The 19008-nt window shown below is 41.7% G+C and overlaps 2 protein-coding genes across 2 annotated transcripts in view; both read right to left on the reverse strand.

Moving 5' to 3' along the window:
- Positions 1–19008, reverse strand: part of LOC146578510 (hemicentin-2-like) — an 871231-nt gene that overhangs the window by 223484 nt on the left and 628739 nt on the right. The gene's annotated exons all lie outside the window — the stretch shown is intronic.
- LOC146578518 (butyrophilin-like protein 10) lies at positions 15008–17920 on the reverse strand. Its single transcript, XM_085268799.1, has 3 exons — positions 17552–17920; positions 16294–16614; positions 15008–15458 (listed from the first exon to the last, which is right to left on the reverse strand). Exons 1-3 carry the CDS (start codon positions 17619–17621, stop codon positions 15310–15312), a joined length of 540 nt encoding a protein of 179 aa, XP_085124925.1. The 5' UTR covers positions 17622–17920; the 3' UTR covers positions 15008–15309.

Here is a 19008-nt window from a genome sequence, read left to right on the forward strand (position 1 = left end):
ATGGGGATATATTCTGTGTACGTCTTTAGTGCTAATGTTTTAGCCGTTGGCTGTAATGTTAGCTAGTTCATGGCTATAGGAGTCTGGGTCAGTTGTAACAGCAACAGTCTGGGTTAGTTGTAACAATAACGCAGATGTTACAACTTACCACACTATTACTTTAACTTATATTAAACAAGTTTGTGAACGACATCAGCAGAGAGAGGTTCACTGGTCGCTTTTGTATATGCGGTTAATGCCATTGGCAACACAATTCCTCCACTGTTTGTGTTCCCACACATACATTATGCAGACCACTGTGTCAGAGATGGACCAGTAGGAAGTATTGATAGTGGAAATAAATCAGGATGGGTGCAAGAAACAGATTTCCTCATCTTTCTGAAGCACTTTGCAAACCACACCAAGGTAAGCCATGATAAAAAGTAATTCAATTGCGATGCTGTTGAACAACTACATTTTTTCAGCTTCATTGTTATGTTCAAAATTGGTGCAAGAGTTGTAGGTTATAATGCCCACTGAGCCAATGAGGCCAAACTCAAGGAAGACCAACCAAAATTAATGAAATATTCAGTTGCAGAAAATTCCATAATTTGTCTTTTTTGGGGGGTTGGAATATGTTCAAAAGCTAGATTTCTGCATTCTGTCACACACACACACATAGTTACATAAATGGCTCTAAGTGCATTCATGTGTTGAATAAACAAAGATTACATGTTAATGTTTTGTTAGTACCCTTATTTCATTGTGTTACATTTTACCCCAGGATATGTTACAACTAACCCAGACTATGGGGTTAATTGTAACATTTCACTCTTTGTGTTTGAGACCATACCATGCAATGGGTAATTGTGCTGCAGAGAAAATAGCTGCACTATTTAATAGCTGAGACATGTAAATACTTTGCATTACATTTTGAATCCACTACCTTAAAAGATCTCCAATTTACAGAGAGAAATGTGAAAAATGTTACAACTATCCCCGGTCTCCCCGGTACGTAATGCGCGTACTTCAAGCGTGCGATCGCTAAATTGGAACAGACTCCACCCAGCCTTGTTTCGCTCCAGATACTGAATGTATAAGAAATTCATTCTTAGAGAAATAAACCAGACTGAGATTCTTTAAATCAGAATTAAACTCAGTTTAGTTTCTATCAGTTAAATCTCACCTGCAGAGACGAACAGGACAAAGATCAAAGTGGAGCAGAGCGTTGCAGTTACAGCAGACATGTCCGTGTTCTCTGTTTCTGCCGATCGGACTCTTAGTTTGTTCTAAATGTCTGAGTCTGTTGGTATTTTCACTCAATAACTGAACCTGAGTTTAAACCTGAACACATGAGATTACATTTAAGGTTTAAATAAAGCTGAAAGTCCCTGAGGGTTAGGACGGATCTGTCGTTCAGCTGCCCGTTCAAACTCAAAACACTTTCGATTTAACGTCTCGTATCGAAGTTGCGTCGGGGTGACGTTTGATGTGTTGGATTTTCTAGCAATGATATCATACTTCTGACTTTACAGGGTTAACATCCACTAGAAAGGAAATTACATTTTAAATGAAGTCTCACTCGTTTTTGAAACAGTTTTTCTGTTTAAACATTTTTGTGGGTGGATGCTGACTCTTTCACGCACAGTGGTCACTGCAGTACAGCTGTGGACAGCTATTCAAAGGCTGTTTTCTTGCATTTGTGTCAGTTTTGATGGTATACTTGTACATAAACCACTACATTGGACACTGTGTTACTCCATACCCTCACTGGTGGTTTAATGTTACCATAGATGTATGGCGTGTTTTATTGTAACTATTGTTATTTAACCCTGTTATGCATGAATTGTGACAACCTCAATCGGGATTTTTTGTTAAGTATTTTTATTTATCTTTAATATAAATAAAGATAAAGATGAATAAAAAATACTTAAGGAAAAAAATCTAATTCACGTTGTCAAAATTCGTGCATGACAGGGTAAAGTGAACTGTAACCATGACAACTGAAACTTTTTATATAAAAGACTGAAAGTGGTTTTAGAAAAAGACAGCAAACACTTACCGTTGTTCTTAAGAGATCTGTTAAATCCCAAAACACTCTTCTGATCATCAGGATGGAACAAAAATCCATGTAAAGATAAAAAGTGTGAGATTGGTTTAATCCATCTGCTTTTTCTATAGGTCCAAAGGAACACTTACACTTACTTACTTCTTACACTTACACACTTACACTTACTTACTTCTTACACTTACACACTTACACTTACTTACTTCTTACACTTCTTACAAACTGCTTTAACAAAGGTCCAAAGGAAACTACTTAAGGTCTGTTCAGCACAAGCATTTTTTTTAAAGAAAGTAAACAATTCAAACATTCAAAGAAATAATGGAACAAGTTCATCTTTGGGTGAACTGAACAAACCAAGGGCGTAGATTTGGCATGGACGGAAGGGACATGTCCCCACCAATAATTTGATGTCTTCGAGTAAAGAAAAACAAACCCATAGAAAGAAAAAAAAACGATCTATCAGCGTCTCATTCACCCAGCGGTGCAGAAAAAGTTAAATTACGTCCTCTACTGGAGTCCTACCTCACGTGACAAATATGGCCAATGTGATTGGCTGTGCCTTTCAGCGAGCTCTGTTTAGTTTTAGCAGCTGCAAGCCTGCGCTGCGAGGAGGACGGCAGCAAAAAGGAAGAACTTGGATATAAGAAAGTATTTTTCAAAGAAACCTGTAAGTCACTTAAAGCCAAGTTCACTAATAAAATGTGTCCGTCACAATAATGTTACAGGCTATGCTAGGCTTTGTCCCACATCAGTCTAAAATTGTATGTAACCATTTGCAAACTAACTGCACAACAGGCAGCACTATTAGTTCTCTCAGTCTCAGAGCAGCATTTCTAATTTTGATTGAAACTGTCAGAGAAAACTGCAGCTTTGAGCAAGCCAGGATATTAGTTTACAGAGGCTGTTAGAATTATATGTCTAACATTAAAATGTTGGTGACACAATAATTTCATCCTAATGGTACTGACGTATTCATAGGGTTAATTTTTGAGACAAAATGTCATGAGGTAGTCATGATGTTGCAAATATTCCACCTTGTAGTGCAGTTTGCACAAATTGTTTAAAAATGCACTCAGCCTACAAACATTACTGATGAGTCAAGATCTGCACAAAGTGACAGAAACACTGAAGCAGCTCCACATTTTATTCTTATTGTCATGTATGTCCTATTTGTCAGGTGACAGAAGAACCAACACAAAGCTCAGAGAGTAATGGTGACACAAGATCACAGGTGGAATTGGATGATGACTTGTTGGTTCATGACTGTATTTGAAGCACATGTGTGACTGCATGTATGTGGAATGTCTCACTGTTATTCATCAGGTGACAGAGGCAGCTCTGCCATGTTGTAGCTCAGACAGAGGTGGAGAGGCGAGGTCACAGGTGACTGACTGATGATTTGATGCTATAGATTAACTAGTATTTATCATCATGACAATTGTTAGGCTGCTGATGTAAATTGAATCTGAATTGACATGTCTCACTTTTTATATGGCACAAATCAATGTGTTATTTTATCAGGTGGCAATAGGTCCTAGTGCAGTCAGAGGGGAGGAGCCAGGGCCAAAGGTGAGGCACATCAAGCACAGAATAATAATACTTTTAATCTGAGGATAAAACTCATGTACTGAGGCTGAAAAAAGCTTCAGTGCCCTCAGAAGACTAAAAAGATGGCTAAGGTCAACAATGACTCAAATGAGATTAAACAATGCTGCTGTGTGTCCACCAGGAGAGACTGGACAGTATAGATGTAAAACCAATGTGCCAGCAGTTTATCTCAGTTAACGAGAGGAGCAGGCATGTGTTTGGCTGCTTCACATAGTGGACATTGAGTTGTTGTGTGGGACACCAGTGGTCCATGTCTGTTGCTGTAACAGTAGTTCATGTATAGAATATAAAATCCCAGCTCACTGACTTGATCGGGGCAATAGTGCCTAAAATGTTGCATAATGTTGCTGAGAGATCTTTTACTTTGTGGTAATCTTAGACGAGTAGTTTTATGGACAAAACCCAGCAGGTCATTCAGTGTTCCCTTAGTGCTAATGTGTCAGAGATGTTGGTGTAACTGAAGTGATGTTGTTAAGTCCTTAAAATCATATTCTTTTATTGTCATGACTGTATTTGAAGCTATTTTTATGTTTGTATGATACCTGAGTTATATGGAATATGGCTGAAGTAAACTAAAGCCTAAAATACTTAGTCAGTCATTTTTTTAATAGTAATTTAACATTATATAATTCAAATGTAAAAATATGAATTGTGATTTTAAATGGTTTAAAAGCATGTAGAATAGCATATGTAGGCAAGTATATTTCTCCTTTTATCAAGAAGCAAAAACAAAAAGGAAAAAGAAAGAAACAGGGCAGAGTTCAGTGGTTGAATCATCCGTCCCCACCAATGCCAAAACCAAATCTACGCCCTTGGAACAAACGTTATGATATTTCCCCTTTTAAATCCAATTTTTACATCCATACATTGTGACACACCAATTATCCAATGTGACAGATTTGAAAGTACAAGGAACTGAACATGTAGATGAAACATTATAGTCTTCAGTGATCAGATCATTTGTTCCTTTGTGATTTTAAGTTTTTGTTCATGTCTAGTTCTGCTTCCTCTGTCTCGTCCTCTGTGATTGGCCCAGCTGTGCTCCCACATGTTATCCTGTGTGTACATGTTGTCTCAGTCTTTTCTTGCTCTTTGTTCTTCTCCCTCACAGTCCCATGAAGGTTATAGTTTAAGATAGTGATGAGTAGATGGCTCCTAATGGAGTGTGGCACACTCACTTTGCTGTGTTGACACTGTGAAGAGCGCCATCTGTTGGGTTTAAAAGATCATTGCAGACAACCTGGATAAAGACTGAACTGGTTTCATAGCCTGGAAAAAGCTGGAGCTCAAAAAACAAATGATTCTGACTTATTTCTTTATCCCACACTGCACCTCCACACTCAGTCTTAGAGTTTCTCCACCTGCCACGTCCACTTAACCCCGATTACTTTTTACTCAACTACTTTTCAGAGCCTGTACTTTTTCACTTTTACTTCAGCAAAGAAGTTTAATGAGTACTTCAGCTTTTACCAGAGTATTTGTACAGCTTGAGTATCAGTAATAATCTATAATTTACTGAATAATATGTAGAATATAAAGCAGAAGCTGTGGATGACTTACTGTAGTCAGGAGTTCAGGAGAATCCTCAGAGTTTCTGCTCCTCATCATGATGGAAAAATGAAAACATGTTGATGCTCTTTGAGCTGGAATCAGTCCAAAGCAGCCGTGAGTGTGAACCAACAGACATCATTATAATAACTCTGACATGAATCCTGATAGAAATCCTGCTCACTGACCTCTCTAACTGCAACTCTGTCACTGACACATCTGCCAACATCTGTTCCTGTAACAGCTCAGAGGAGTTCAGCACTTTCTGATTATTATCAGAAAAATCAGAACAGGAGGAACGCTTTGGTAGATGTGACTTAAAGCAGCGTGAGTTCATGTCTTTGATGTCTGAGTGACATTTTCAGCCTTTTATGGACACATTCTATAAATCTGCTTTTTTCCCTGTCCAGCAGTGTAAAAATCCAAATTGTTGAGGGCCACAAAATGTAGTTCTCCAAGTGTATCATTAGTACATAATTTTCCTCTTGAATCACAATGGACAAGACCAGGGGGTGGGAAAAAAACACAAAGTGAGAGAAGTTGGGGGAAGTTAACAGAGAGAAAAAGAATAACATAGTAGGGAAACAGCGATGACCAACATATGCATAAATAAGAGTAAATAATAATAAGTACTAACCAGGCAGCAACAAGAGGTGAGCCCAACCAACCTCCAGGTAAACAGAGAACAGGGAGGTGTCAAGACCCGATTCCTCACTCCGCCCACTCATGTGGTGTTCATGCGTGCTATTTTAAAGGGCATACAGCCGGACTATGTGAAATTAACTTAGATTTACCTGAAGAAAATTGATGTAATTGCAGGAGTGGGAGTTGTTTGTTCTAGTTTTTATGCTCCACATGTCTCTGATCTTTAATGTTCTCTGCAACATTAAAGACCATCATCACCCGTCACTGTATAAACATGTATGTTGTACTATGGAGGAGGCAGCATTTAGCTGTAGCCTCCATAAAACCACAGCTGTTCTGGAGAACTTTGTCCAAAGTTTCAGTGACAGAGAAGCAGCAGAAGAAAGCTGATAGAAAACTGATGAAAGACGAGCAGCAGAAAATAGTCTACATGGAGAGAGCGCATGCAGCGCTGCAGCACTTCCTGGAAATCGCATGACTGTAATGAGAGTACAGGGCAGTAACTGAGTACACTTCCCCTGAATCCTCCCTTAGTTATGCTGCAATAGACATAGGCTGCCGGGGATTCCCATGATGCATTGAGTTTTTCCTTTCCAGTCACCTTTCTCACTCACTATGTGTTAACAGACCTCTCTGCATTGAATCATATCTGTTATTAACCTCTGTCTCTCTTCCACAGCATGTCTTTATCCTGTCTTCCTTCTCTCACCCCAACCGGTCGCAGCAGATAGCCCCACCCCTCCCTGAGCCTGGTTTTGCCAGAGGTTTCTTCCTGTTAAAAGGGAGTTTTTCCTTCCCACTGTCGCCAAAGTGCTTGCTCATAGGGGGTCATATGATTGTTGGGTTTTTCTCTGTATGTATGAAGCACCTTGAGGCGACTTATGTTGTGATTTGGCGCTATATAAATAAAATTGAATTTCCTCTTTGTGATGGAGGTGATTTTTTTCTTTATATTGTGTCAGATAAAGTCTGACAGCTTTTCTTCAATTCATTTCATTTGATGTGTTTTCACAGATGAAACCATCCATCCATCCATCTTAATCCGCTTTATCAGAGGCCGGGTCACGGGGGCAGCAGCCTAAGCAAAGAGGCCCAGACCTCCCTCTCCCCAGCCACCTCCTCCAGCTTATCCGGGGGAATACCAAGGCGTTCCCAGGCCAGCCGAGAGATATAATCTCTCCAGCGTGTCCTGGGTCTGCCCCGGGGCCTCCTCCCGGTGGGACATGCCTGGAACACCTCACCCAGGAGGCGCCCAGGAGGCATCCTTGTCAGATGCCCGAACCACCTCAGCTGGCTCCTTTCGATGTGGAGCAGCAGCTGCTCTACTCTGAGCCCCTCCCGGATGGCCGAACTTCTCACCCTATCTCTAAGGGAGAGGCCGGCCACCCTTTGGAGGAAGCTCATTTCTGCCGCTTGTATCCGCGATCTCGTTCTTTCGGTCACTACCCACAGCTCGTGGCCATAGGTGAGGGTAGGGACTTGGATCGACCGGTAAATTGAGAGCTTCGCTTTTACACTCAGCTCCCTCTTCACCACGACGGACCGGTGCAGCGTCCGCATTACTGCAGCTGCAGCCCCAATCCGTCTGTCGATCTCCGGCTCCCTTCTCCCATCACTCGCGAACAAGACCCCGAGATACTTGAACTCCTCCATTTGGGGCAGGAACTCATCCCCGACCCGGAGTGGGCACTCCACCCTTTTCCGGCTGAGAACCATGGCCTCAGATTTGGAGGTGCTGATCCTCATTCCCGCTGCTTCACACTCGGCTGTGAACCGTTCCAGTGCAAGCTGGAGGCCCTCACCCGATGAAGCCAGTCAACAGTAAATCAGATGTTAACTCCACATAATAATCATCTGTAAGCAGCAACCGCTTCCTGTTGTGTGTGTGTACTTGTGAAGCAGCACTGGATCAATGCATATAACTGATGTGCACATGTCCAACAGAAGAACGTCGTCATCGTCTGTCCTGCTCCTTATTCTGTCATTATTGCTCCCAGAAATGTGTTATTATTTCAAACATGTGAAGCTGAACTCTGACACATAACATCAAACAGCTCAGCAACCAGTCACACATTCAAATGTAACGCAGCTCTTTGAGTGTTTGAACCTGCTGTTGTGTTGCTTTTGTGTGCTGGTGTCACTGATGGCTGCTGCTGCCGTGACAACAAACACACAACCACTGTCATGTTGTCTGACGCTATAAACCTTTTGTGACCCTTTTGCAATGTTAAACACAATTAGTAACAGATAAAACACCCAGTGTACCAAACACACTGTGGACAGGACTGTTTGGTTTTTTCATAGATGAAAATCATGCAAACTGCTGATCTGTTGAATCAGCTGATCCAGCCTTTAGTCTAAGATGGAGTCAGCCACACAAACAGACTGAACAGGGTGTGTTCTGTGCAGCACCTGCATGTAAAACAGAAGCAAAGCTGTTCCTGTGAAATGAAAGTGAAAGCCTCTCTGAGCGTCTCCCTGTAGAAAATGGAGACTGAGCTCAGTCAGATCACTCAGCCTGCAGACAAATGGAGGCGTGTTTGAGACGTGCAGATAAACAGTCACAGCTTTGTGTCGATCTCTGAGGGCTCAGAGGCCGACACAAAGGCAGACAACATGAAAGATGAGGAAATCCCTGAGCACTGTGCAGAGGACTCTGAGGATCCTCAGCGTCACTGTGACACGTGCCTGTATGTGCACATCTTTACTTTTAATAAGACGTTTCAACATGCAGACGTTAATCTAACACAGTAACAGCTGCCTTTGTTTCAGATCCAGCTCATTCCAGTTCACTGACAAAGTTTTGGTGCTGCGATAACGACTCTGAGCCGATGACTCTGATAACATCTCCCTCCCAGCAGCAACTATGACAGACACGACGGCTCAACTGCCACAGGCACAACGAGCATAAAGCAGGAATGTTTCACTGTTAGACTTCCTGTAGTTACAGTGAAACAGTCTTTGTAATTCACATCTGTGTGACTCGTTGAAATTTTCTTCTCCTGACAGTGAAACTCTTACAGATACACATGTGATGCTGCTGCACATGTTAGTAAATCTGACTCTAAATCTTCTTTAAAATTTCAACCTTTGTTGTGAACACATGTTTTTGAAACAGCAGGGTCAGACACACTATGATTACAATCTGCTCCGGGGCAGCTGGAGATTCACATGTTTTTGTATGTTTGTCACATTTAAATGTTTCAGATCAGGATGATGTAGCTTTGGATTTGTTCCCTTAATAACAAACGCCTCCATTTACAATCTTCATTTTGTATTTTCTTTGTTTAATATTTTAATGTGTTTGATCTGAAGCATTTAAGTGTGACAAACATATGAAAACCGGGAAACCAGGAAGGAAACAAACTCAAATTTCAAATTCAAATTCAAATTTTATTTGTCACGTACACAGTCATACACAGTACGATATGTAGTGAAATGCTTGGACAACTGCTCGTGACCTAAAGAAAACAAAAAAGGAAAAGGCTATGAATAAGAAAGGAAATAAATATGAAAAATTAAAAAGGGTAAATTTAACTAGGAAGGAATAAAATATAAATTAAGGTTAAAAATGAAATAACTGTACAACACAAATTAGAATGAAGGGTAAATTTAACTGGGAAGAATAAGATAAAGATAAATATATAAATTAAAGTTGAAAATATAACTGTACAACAAAATACACAATACACAATATAGAACTATATAAGAATGTATGAAGAAATCTAAATATAAATAAATATATACACAATAACAGCAGCTGTACAAGTATTAACCGGAAATGAAGAATATAGTGACCAATGTTGTGCAAAAACAATGTCCAGAAAGTCCAGTGTGTGTGTAAGAACCATATGTGTGGGTCAGTACTGTGTGGTGATGTGATTGAGAGACCGTATCGCCTGCGGGAAGAAGCTCCTCCTCAGTCTCTCTGTGTTGGTCTTCAGGGAGCGGAATCGCTTTCCTGACCTCAACAGAGAGAACAGTCTGTTGTTGGGATGGCTGAGGTCCTTCACGATCTTCCTGGCCTTGGTCCAGCACCGCCTGCTGTAGATTGAGTGCAGGTCAGGGAGCTCGGAGCGGATGGTGCGCTCAGCTGACCGCACAACCCTCTGTAGAGCTCGTCTGTCCTGCATGGTGCTGTTCCCGAACCAGGTTAAGATGTTTCCCGCCAGGATGCTCTCTATGGTGCACGAGTAAAAGTTCCTGAGCACCTTGGAGGGCAGTTGGAAGTCTCTCAAGCGTCTGAGGTGGTAGAGACGCTGTCGGGCCTTTTTCACCACGGTGTTGATGTGACAGGACCATGACAGGTCCTGCGTGATGTGAACTCCGAGGTATTTGAAGCTGTCCACTCTCTCCACTGGGCACTCGTTGATGACGGGGGTCTGGTAGTTCCTCTCCTGCTTAGTGCTGAAGTCCACTATCAGCTCCTTTGTCTTACTGACGTTTAGAAGGAGGTTGTTCCTCTGGCACCAGTTCTCCAGATTCCTAATCTCCTTCAGGTAGGCCGTCTCGTTGTTATCAGAGATCAGGCCCACCACGACGGTGTCGTCAGCAAACTTGATGATGGTGGTGGAGCTGGTAGTGGCCACACAGTCATATGTGTACAAAGAGTACAGCAGGGGGCTCAGAACACACCCCTGGGGGGCTCCAGTGCTGAGAGTGGTGGAGGCTGAGACATGTCCGCCCATCCTTACTGCCTGTGGTCTGCCAGTTAGGAAGTTGGAGATCCATTGACACATAGATGAGCTGAGTCCCAGATGCTCCAGCTTGGTGGTGAGTGTGGAGGGAATTATGGTGTTAAATGCAGAGCTGTAGTCTATGAAGAGCATTTTAACATAATTCCCCCTTCTAGTGTCCAAGTGAGTGAGTGATGTGTGGAGGAGATGAGAGATGGCATCGTCTGTGGAACGATTTGGACGGTAAGCGAACTGTAGTGGGTCCAGTGTGTCTGGTAGTGAAGAAATGATGAAGTCTCTGACCAGGCGCCAGTGTCCGGCAGCCTCGCCTCTGTCAGTGCGCCCCAGGGTGGCTGTGGCTACAATGTAGCTGCCATCACCAGTGTGTGAATGGGTGGATGACTGGATGTGTAAAGCGCTTTGGGGTCCTTAGGAACTAGTAAAGTGCTACACAAATACAGGCCATTTACCATTTACCATGATGTCATCAGAAATCACTCAGAAAAAAAGACTGTTTATGGTTTAAAGCTGATTTACTTTAACACTCCAACACTGTTATTGTTTCCTACAGTCTGAGTGTAAAGCAGCACTGCCCCCATGAGGTCAAACTGGAGCATTGCACATGATAATTCTCATCCAGCAACCTTCTTAAACTTCCACACACATCTGACCCTGATTCAGTGGAGAATTTAGAAACTCCCGTGTTTCTAAAGTCCTCCTTTTATGATAATTTTTACTGTTATTTGTTTTTGTTATTTTTTATGTATCATAATCTCTTTTTTTTTAATCGTTTAAAGTGTTTTTTCTTTGTCTCTGTACTTTATGAACTTATGAGAGATCAACAAAGCAGTAAAAGTGAATGAAAAGCCCAAACTTTTGCATCCCACTGTATATGTGTGTGTGTTTGTGTGTATTCTTTGTTTTTGTTTTGTTTTTTTCAGTGAAGAGGGGTGTGTGTCATTTAGCCACAACCAACAAAGACCTCCAATCTCCACCTCTCTGCATCACACACAATCCCAGTTCAGACTTCACTGGGAACCAGCTCAGATACAAATCATGCATCTTCCATACTGCTCACAATTTGACTGGAGCCCACAGATCTGTGCTGGTCTTTAACTTTGATCAGATGATTTCTTCTAGTGTGGGTTTAGTGTTTCTTTCTCTCAGCTTCAGTTCCTACTTTGAGTTTGTCATTAGTTCCCTCTGTGTTCCCTGTAGGGTAGTCGGTAGTTTTGTTGTGTGTATCAGAACAATGAGGCGACTGCTGAATGTTAGAGTTGCTGCCAAAAAGCCACCAAAGCCAGACTGCAGTGTCAACTCTCCGGGTGGAAAAATGTCGCCCTGGGATGTTGACTATTTAATAAAATACAAAACAGCTTGATGCCATTTTTATGAAACATGTTTGTTTTTTTACAGCATCTCTTTTAAGTACATGTTTATATGCTTTCTAAAAATGTGTCCAATCTTTGTAAGCCACTGAAGTGCAAATCACTGACTTATACATATTTCCATAAAAGCCGCTGCATGTGGCTGTGTTGCATTCCAGATGCCTGGACCACATTACACCCACTCAAGAAAGCCACTGCATTTCCACCAGACGTGCGACAGAGTGTTTCAGACATAAGGCACAGGAATGGGTTAAAGGATTTCGGTCAGTTTTCACATAAAACACCAGATACGCTGCTTCTCCAGCTCCGTCTCTTTGTTTGTCACATATATGTTTTATTAGATTCGTTTATGAATGTATAAACAGTCTAGTGGGGAACATCCAAGGACATGGCAAGTACTAGGAGCCAAGTGAATGGCAACTGTAAAAAAAAAAAAAAAAAAAAAACATTGTCGATCTAAATTAGACAATCAGCATCCTCCATGAAGTCTGATCAGCTACAGAAAACCGATTAAACAGAAGTGTAAGATGGTAGAGAACATACTCCAGTGTCCTGTTATATTTTAGCAAGCGAGGAGCAGACGGCGGAGTTTATTAAAGTCCATCGAGACAGCTGGTGACACAAATCTGAAGGGTGCGGCCTAGAAAATTGGGACACTGCTATGTAAAGCCATAACCAATTGGCTAGTGCAGTATACAGAAAAATCTTTGCCAAGTATGGCTGGAGGTCCCAAGGTCAAAATGAGAGACACCCCCTTGGGTGGCGGAGAATGACCGAACTAAGATCCTGTGGGACTTCCAGATACAGATGGACAAGCTGGTGGTGACTAACCAGCCGGACATAATGATGGTAGATAAGCAACAGAAAATGGCCGTGGTGATCGATGTAGCGATCCTGAATGACAGCAACATCAGGAAGAAGGAATATGAGAAGCTTGAGGAATGCCAGGGGCTCAGAGAAGAGCTCGAGAAGGTGTAGACGGTGAAGGTAACAGTGGTATCAGTGATAATCAGAGCACTAGGTGCGGTGACTCCCAAGCTAGGCGAGTGGCTCCAGCAGATCCCAGGAACAACATCGACATTGATATCTCACAATCCTAGGAACAGCAAAGATACTGCGCAGGATCCTCAAGCTCCGAGGACCTGAGCTTTAAGGAATTTTGTAATGGATGTGTGTGTGTGTCATTTCTATCTATATATATAGTGTGTGTGTGTGTGTGTGTGTGTGTGTGTGTGTGTGTGTGTGTGTGTGTGTGTGTGTGTGTGTATTCAACAATTAGTTAACAAAATATTTTTACATTTTATAGATCACTAAATTAATACACAGAAATTCCTTCTCGGTCTTCAGAGGACATGGACGATGTAGACTGAGAAGGCTGCGTCCTCTGGGTTTTGGGACATAGCTAGAATCTTTGTCCACATCTCCTATTTTTCTCAAAACAACAGTAATAAATTACATTACTTTGACATTTTTTAATTGTACAAAAACAATTTGCTATAATTGGCAGCTCGCAATTTACTACAAGTCGCATTTACTGAAAAAAATGTGTTGCAGGGCTGGTTTGGATCTTTACAGCTCAGTTACAGCACGGCCAAATGTTCTGTGGCACAGACGTGGCGCTGAAGTCACTCCACACGAAGGAAACACAGATGAGCCCTGTGTGGGCCAAAAAACACAGACACTGTATGTGATTCATACTAAAACACATCAGGGGTGTCTCATTGTTGAATCGGCTGACCTCCATTCATTACCATTGAAACCCACTGCAGGTAACTGTCTACAAAAAACAATTAATACATTCAGTATTTTCTGTCTGGGAGATCCTAAATCGTCTGTTTTGATTTAGAAAAGTATATGTAGCCGCTAAGACTGGTGGACCTAAATCTTCACCACCACGTCTGTATACATACAAGCAGAAAGGGGAGCGAGCAGGTCAGCGCTCAGGGCACAGAAACTAAGCTGGCTTCAAACACCCTTTATTTTCATAAGAAAACACAGCCAGAATCACAAATACAAGATAAAATTCCCCGTATACAATAAAAATAGTGTTGCAACCCGCTAAAAACCCTGCCGGCAGAAATAACTATACACTATTAAAACAAGGCTAAAACATGTTTTCCATATACTAAAATTACCCTCCCATAGTCCCATAATCCCACAGTCCAGCCACACATGGGCGAATGGTCCTTATATGCAAGAGACAGGAGAGGAACTTCTCTTCCGGTATGGTAAAACTCACCAGCAGCAGACCAGGGAGGAGGCTCCTATCACAGACCTGTCTCCTCCTGACAGCGCGTCGCCGCACAGTCCCGCCCCACTCCACACCTGAACACATCATCCCTCGTCTCACCGTCAGATGCAGGCAGAAGGGCATCCCTGCCCTGTTGTGCATTGCAGCCATCGCCACCCACTGTTGCTGTTCCTGCGTTGGGACTGGATCGCCGAACGACTCGCGGCACCCCACAGTCAGGCAGCAGTTCGTTCCACACACGTGCGGGGTTGCACGCGTTCCTTTTTCTCCTGCTCACCTTTCGTGCGTCACTCCTCTCTCTGTCTCTGCGCTCGCTATCCCCTGTAACAGGTCAACCTGGCGGCTGATAGACCACCTTAGGGAACGCCCCCACCTCACAGGTGCCTACAATTGTCTGTTTAGTCCACAGTGGATTAAAGGAACATGGTACAACATTAACACAAATATAAATATGAGGATAAAACCATGCAGTATAAATATAAATAAACAAACATGCAATATAAATATCACAATAAAATCATGCAAATAAAATCAACACTATGTACCAATACACAGATTGACAAAACATAAAAACACAAATTTCCACTGTGTGACATATAAAACTGTATGATTATGAAAGATCTAATTTCGCTGGTTCTTATATAGTGAGACTCATTCACCCATTTCCACACCCACGTGTTTTCTGTGTGGAGCAGCTTGATGTTTGTATCTTTCCCAAAGACTTCTCGGAGTGCAGACTGGAACACTCAGGGGTGAAACCACCAACCTTTCAACCAGCTCAACCTCTGAGCCACAGTTAGCCCAAAAACATTCAACAGGACACACAGAGTAGAAAAGTCAGGAAGTGTTGTTTAATATAATATTAAAATACAGAGCTGAGGTTCAACAGGATGACTGGTGATGTTAGGATGTTTTCTCATTCATCATGTTGATCAGATTTAATCTTGATAACATGATAAGAATTAAGCATGATTAATTATTATCAAAGGAAACAAAAGTATAACTTTAAACTTTGTCTATTTATATCATCTGAGTCGCTGTTCTGCTGTCAAGTGTGATGATGATGACATTGATTATCATGTTTGGTGTCAGCACTGAGAGTTTAGAGCACCGGCTGAAGACTCCGTTTAGAGTTTAGCAGACAGTCTAGTCCTGATCATCGGGAGGCTGGAAGGAATCCGGACTCTGTGGCTTTTGTTTTCTGCAGAACGATAAACCAGCAGCAGCAGCCACACCTGCAACTATCAGGCCAACTATCACTCCAATAGATCCAGTTCCACCCGGTCCTGATCGATCTGCAGGTGAGAAACAGGTGTGAGGTGTCATGCCTGGGCCAAAAATACAGAGATACTGTATGTAATTCATACTAAAACACACCAGGGCCGAACAACATGTTGGTCCTGGACCAAGCTCAACACTGGAGATCAACAGAGGTCCCCCCATAAGCCTTTGAGGAAGATTCGGCTGACCGCAATCTGGGTCTGCACAGCCTGTTCTCCACTGCAATTGGTGATGACCCCAGTTTTTCTCAACCATCTGTCCCAGTTGCACCTGATCCTGTTCCAGTTGTGCTTGTCCTATGATCCCCTTTGCATCTAGACCCTGAGAGCTTTGGCTGCAGTGGGCAAGCTACACCATGTGGACCAGCAGGCACAACTACTCAGTGTTGAACACTTGTTCTAATGTTTTAGGGAAAAAGGGGCAGTGCTTACATTCAATCGTTGGTTTGTATTTCTTTCCTCCTGAAAACTAGGAATTAGTGAGTGGTCAAAGGAGCTTGGAAAGAAAAGCGTCGGGACTTGTTTAAGTTGTTTAAGCTCCTTAGACTACGATGACCTGGATGACTGAGAACCTTCACAGACGAATCAGTGAGTGTTATTCCCGGCCACTATACAGTGATTACCATTATTACATCTTTCCCACTGTGAAGCACTTACAATGTTTGTGTGTCCCCCGACCACTGTTAGGTGACCAAAATAGGAAAGTTTAAATGAAGTGTAACATTTTCACTTTCCAGCATGTTTTCAGTGAGATATAGATTCTCTGCTGGGGGATAGAGGAAGCTGTACTAAAAACCACTGAATGAAGTTTTCTAAATGATTTACAGAAAAATCAGAGTTAATCACTCACCTGGAGGAATTCTCAGATTGATGGTGATGTTTTTCCATGAACGTGTTTCTGCTATTTTAAAAAGACACTTGTATGTTCCAGAGTCAGCAGTGGTCGCTTTCTTCAGAATCAAAGACGCGTCTCCATCCTTCATCCCTCTGAGAGCCACTCGGTTCTTATATGATGGATGCTGGTTGTTTGGAACAAAACGCCCATCCTGGAACAAAAAGACATTTTTTTGTCCCAGGCCAGCTCTGCTCCACTCTACAGCTGTGATCTTATTGGTAACTCGACATGGAAGCGCGACGTCCTGTCCAGACTCGGCTGTGATGTTTATCTGGACTGAAAGAGGAAACAACACAGAGCAGAGAGGTTAAAGGTCAACATGCAATTATAAGCAGAATTATTTACTTTAAATATTTGTTTATGTCTTTTAACATTTGGATGGATTTAATGAATGTTATTGTCTTAAAGCCCAGCAGAGGCCTGTACTATAAAGCAGCTTTGGGTTCAGGGTTTTCTGTGCTAGGAAGGTGGTTCACGTCTTATAACAGTGCATTGCCATGGTAATTTATGCTAATGTAATTTATGCTGTGAACCTGCTTCAGATCAAATTAAATCCAGATTAGAGATCATGATGCATAAAAAAAAATCTATGAGCCAATAATGTTTTATAAGAGTTAATATCTGGTTGAAAACAAGATGCCTGCACTTCACTTGTGGAGCTCATGTTAAATTTGTACATAAACTAAGTTTAAATCCTGTTTTGTATTTAGTCTTAAACAGCACAGAATCTGCATTCAATCAACATTTTTTCATTACCTGACTGATTATCCTGATTTCCATTATCAGAGTAAATAAATGGGGAAGACATGTTGTTGTTATCACTTCACAGAACCAGGCGAAGGTCATTTTAGCCTCATGCTAAACATGCAAAGTGTCAGAAACTACAAGATGTTAGCTTCCACAGAACAACAACATGTGCTGATAATAAGTGAACATAATGTGTGAGAGAAAGCAGCCTCTCATTATAAGACACTGAGTCTCTGCATGCTGCCTTTATGGAGCTACAGCTGTTTGTATACACTGAACAAAAAGCTTTGTAGCTGCATCCTGACTCCTGACACACGTTACACTTCTTTGTCTCTGTCACAGCTGGATTACAGATGTTAACTCCACACAAACTGCACCCAGCCTTGTGTCTCCTCCACACACAGACAGTCTACTTTACTCCTTTTCTCAGAAGGGCATTATGTTAGTTTCTAACAGTAAATCTCACCTGCAGAGACGAACAGGAAGACGCTGAAAAACAGCAAAGTTGAGCCGAGCGAGACACTGACAGCAGACATTTCTTAACTCCACCCTTCAGAGTCAGAGAGAGAGAGACGTTAGGCTGCGCACCGCTGGTCTGAAAGGCTCGTAGCATATAAACTAATACTATTTTACTTACTTGGGTTTTGTATGTGATAGTTTGTATGCAGGACTTAGTTTAAGGGCTGAAAATGAATCTGAATAAATCCTGTTTTTCCCTCTCAAAGACTCACAAACTCCTGGCATCCCTGTTAGAAAGAAACATCGATATTTGAGAGTAAATGTTTGAGAAAATAAAATAAAATAAAAAAAATCTGCCAACATTTTAAAATTTTGTCCCTGAAATAAAAAAAAAAGGTAAGTGTGGAGAGAGATCTGTCCTTAAATGGACTTTGGTGAGGCTGATCTGTTTGTTCTGTTAAAGTTTGTTAAAGTTTGATATACTTTGATTTTATATGATATAGAAAATTAACAAAAGAAATGATTTAAAACTCGTGTAAGTCAAAACATGATGGTGGACTAAAAGTTTACGTCTTTCAGTATTACAAAATTACTGTTATTTAAAAAAACAACTCGCTTTTAATCTGATCGGTTGAGCTAAATTATGGCATAAATGTGATGATGAAATTAAAGAGCTGGCTGGAAAGTCGCCCAGTATTCATGAGAAAGCTCCTTTAACTCCAGGGTGAGAGATGATTTCACTGTGAGGGATCAGGCCTGCTGTCACACAGAGACTGATGACAGACATGCTGAGGCCGTTAAGTTTGCTTTTCTGATTAATATGTCTAATGAGATTAGCAGATTTATATCATAAACCATGAGGAGACACGTGAGGAGAAACTCTCATTATCTTTATTTGGACCTTTGTTCTGCTGTGGAGGAGATCATCCAGCAACGTCGGTCATCACGTCGAGGTTTTACACTGAATCTGCTGCTCCTCTTTCTCCATGTGTTCCACCACAGAGAGGTGTTGAAAATACCTGTAGTCAGCAGAGGTATGTCACTCTTGATCCCCTCTGCCGGTGGCTCGGTGGCTCGGGGTGAGCCACTCAATGTGTGGAGCAGGTGAGACATGGCGTCGTCTGTGGAACGATTAGTCTGGTATGCAAACTGAAGTGAGTCAATGGTGACAGGAAGTGAAGGAGTGACGTGATCTCTTACCAGTCTCTCTAAACACTTCATCACCATTGGAGTCAGTGCTACACAGCAAATTCAAAAGTGTTAAATGTTTTGGTGTTAATAGTCTTCTTGCAAAAGTAGAGTTTATTTTACTCTAAGTAGAGTCACATTCTTTTAATGTAACTCTGAGGTGTAAAATGATAGTAGTTAAAATCGAGTGTTAAAAATGAGTGTTTCTCTGTCAAATCTGGAGGTGTTACAATGGAAACATTAACTCTTGACCTCTTAACTCTGAACTCCTACAGG

Source organism: Mchenga conophoros, linkage group LG3 (genome assembly GCF_057382185.1).
Source record: "Mchenga conophoros isolate Kocher_MC1m ecotype Shallow Benthic linkage group LG3, M_conophoros_male_GT1.1, whole genome shotgun sequence".
Classification (NCBI taxonomy): Eukaryota; Metazoa; Chordata; class Actinopteri; order Cichliformes; family Cichlidae; genus Mchenga; species Mchenga conophoros.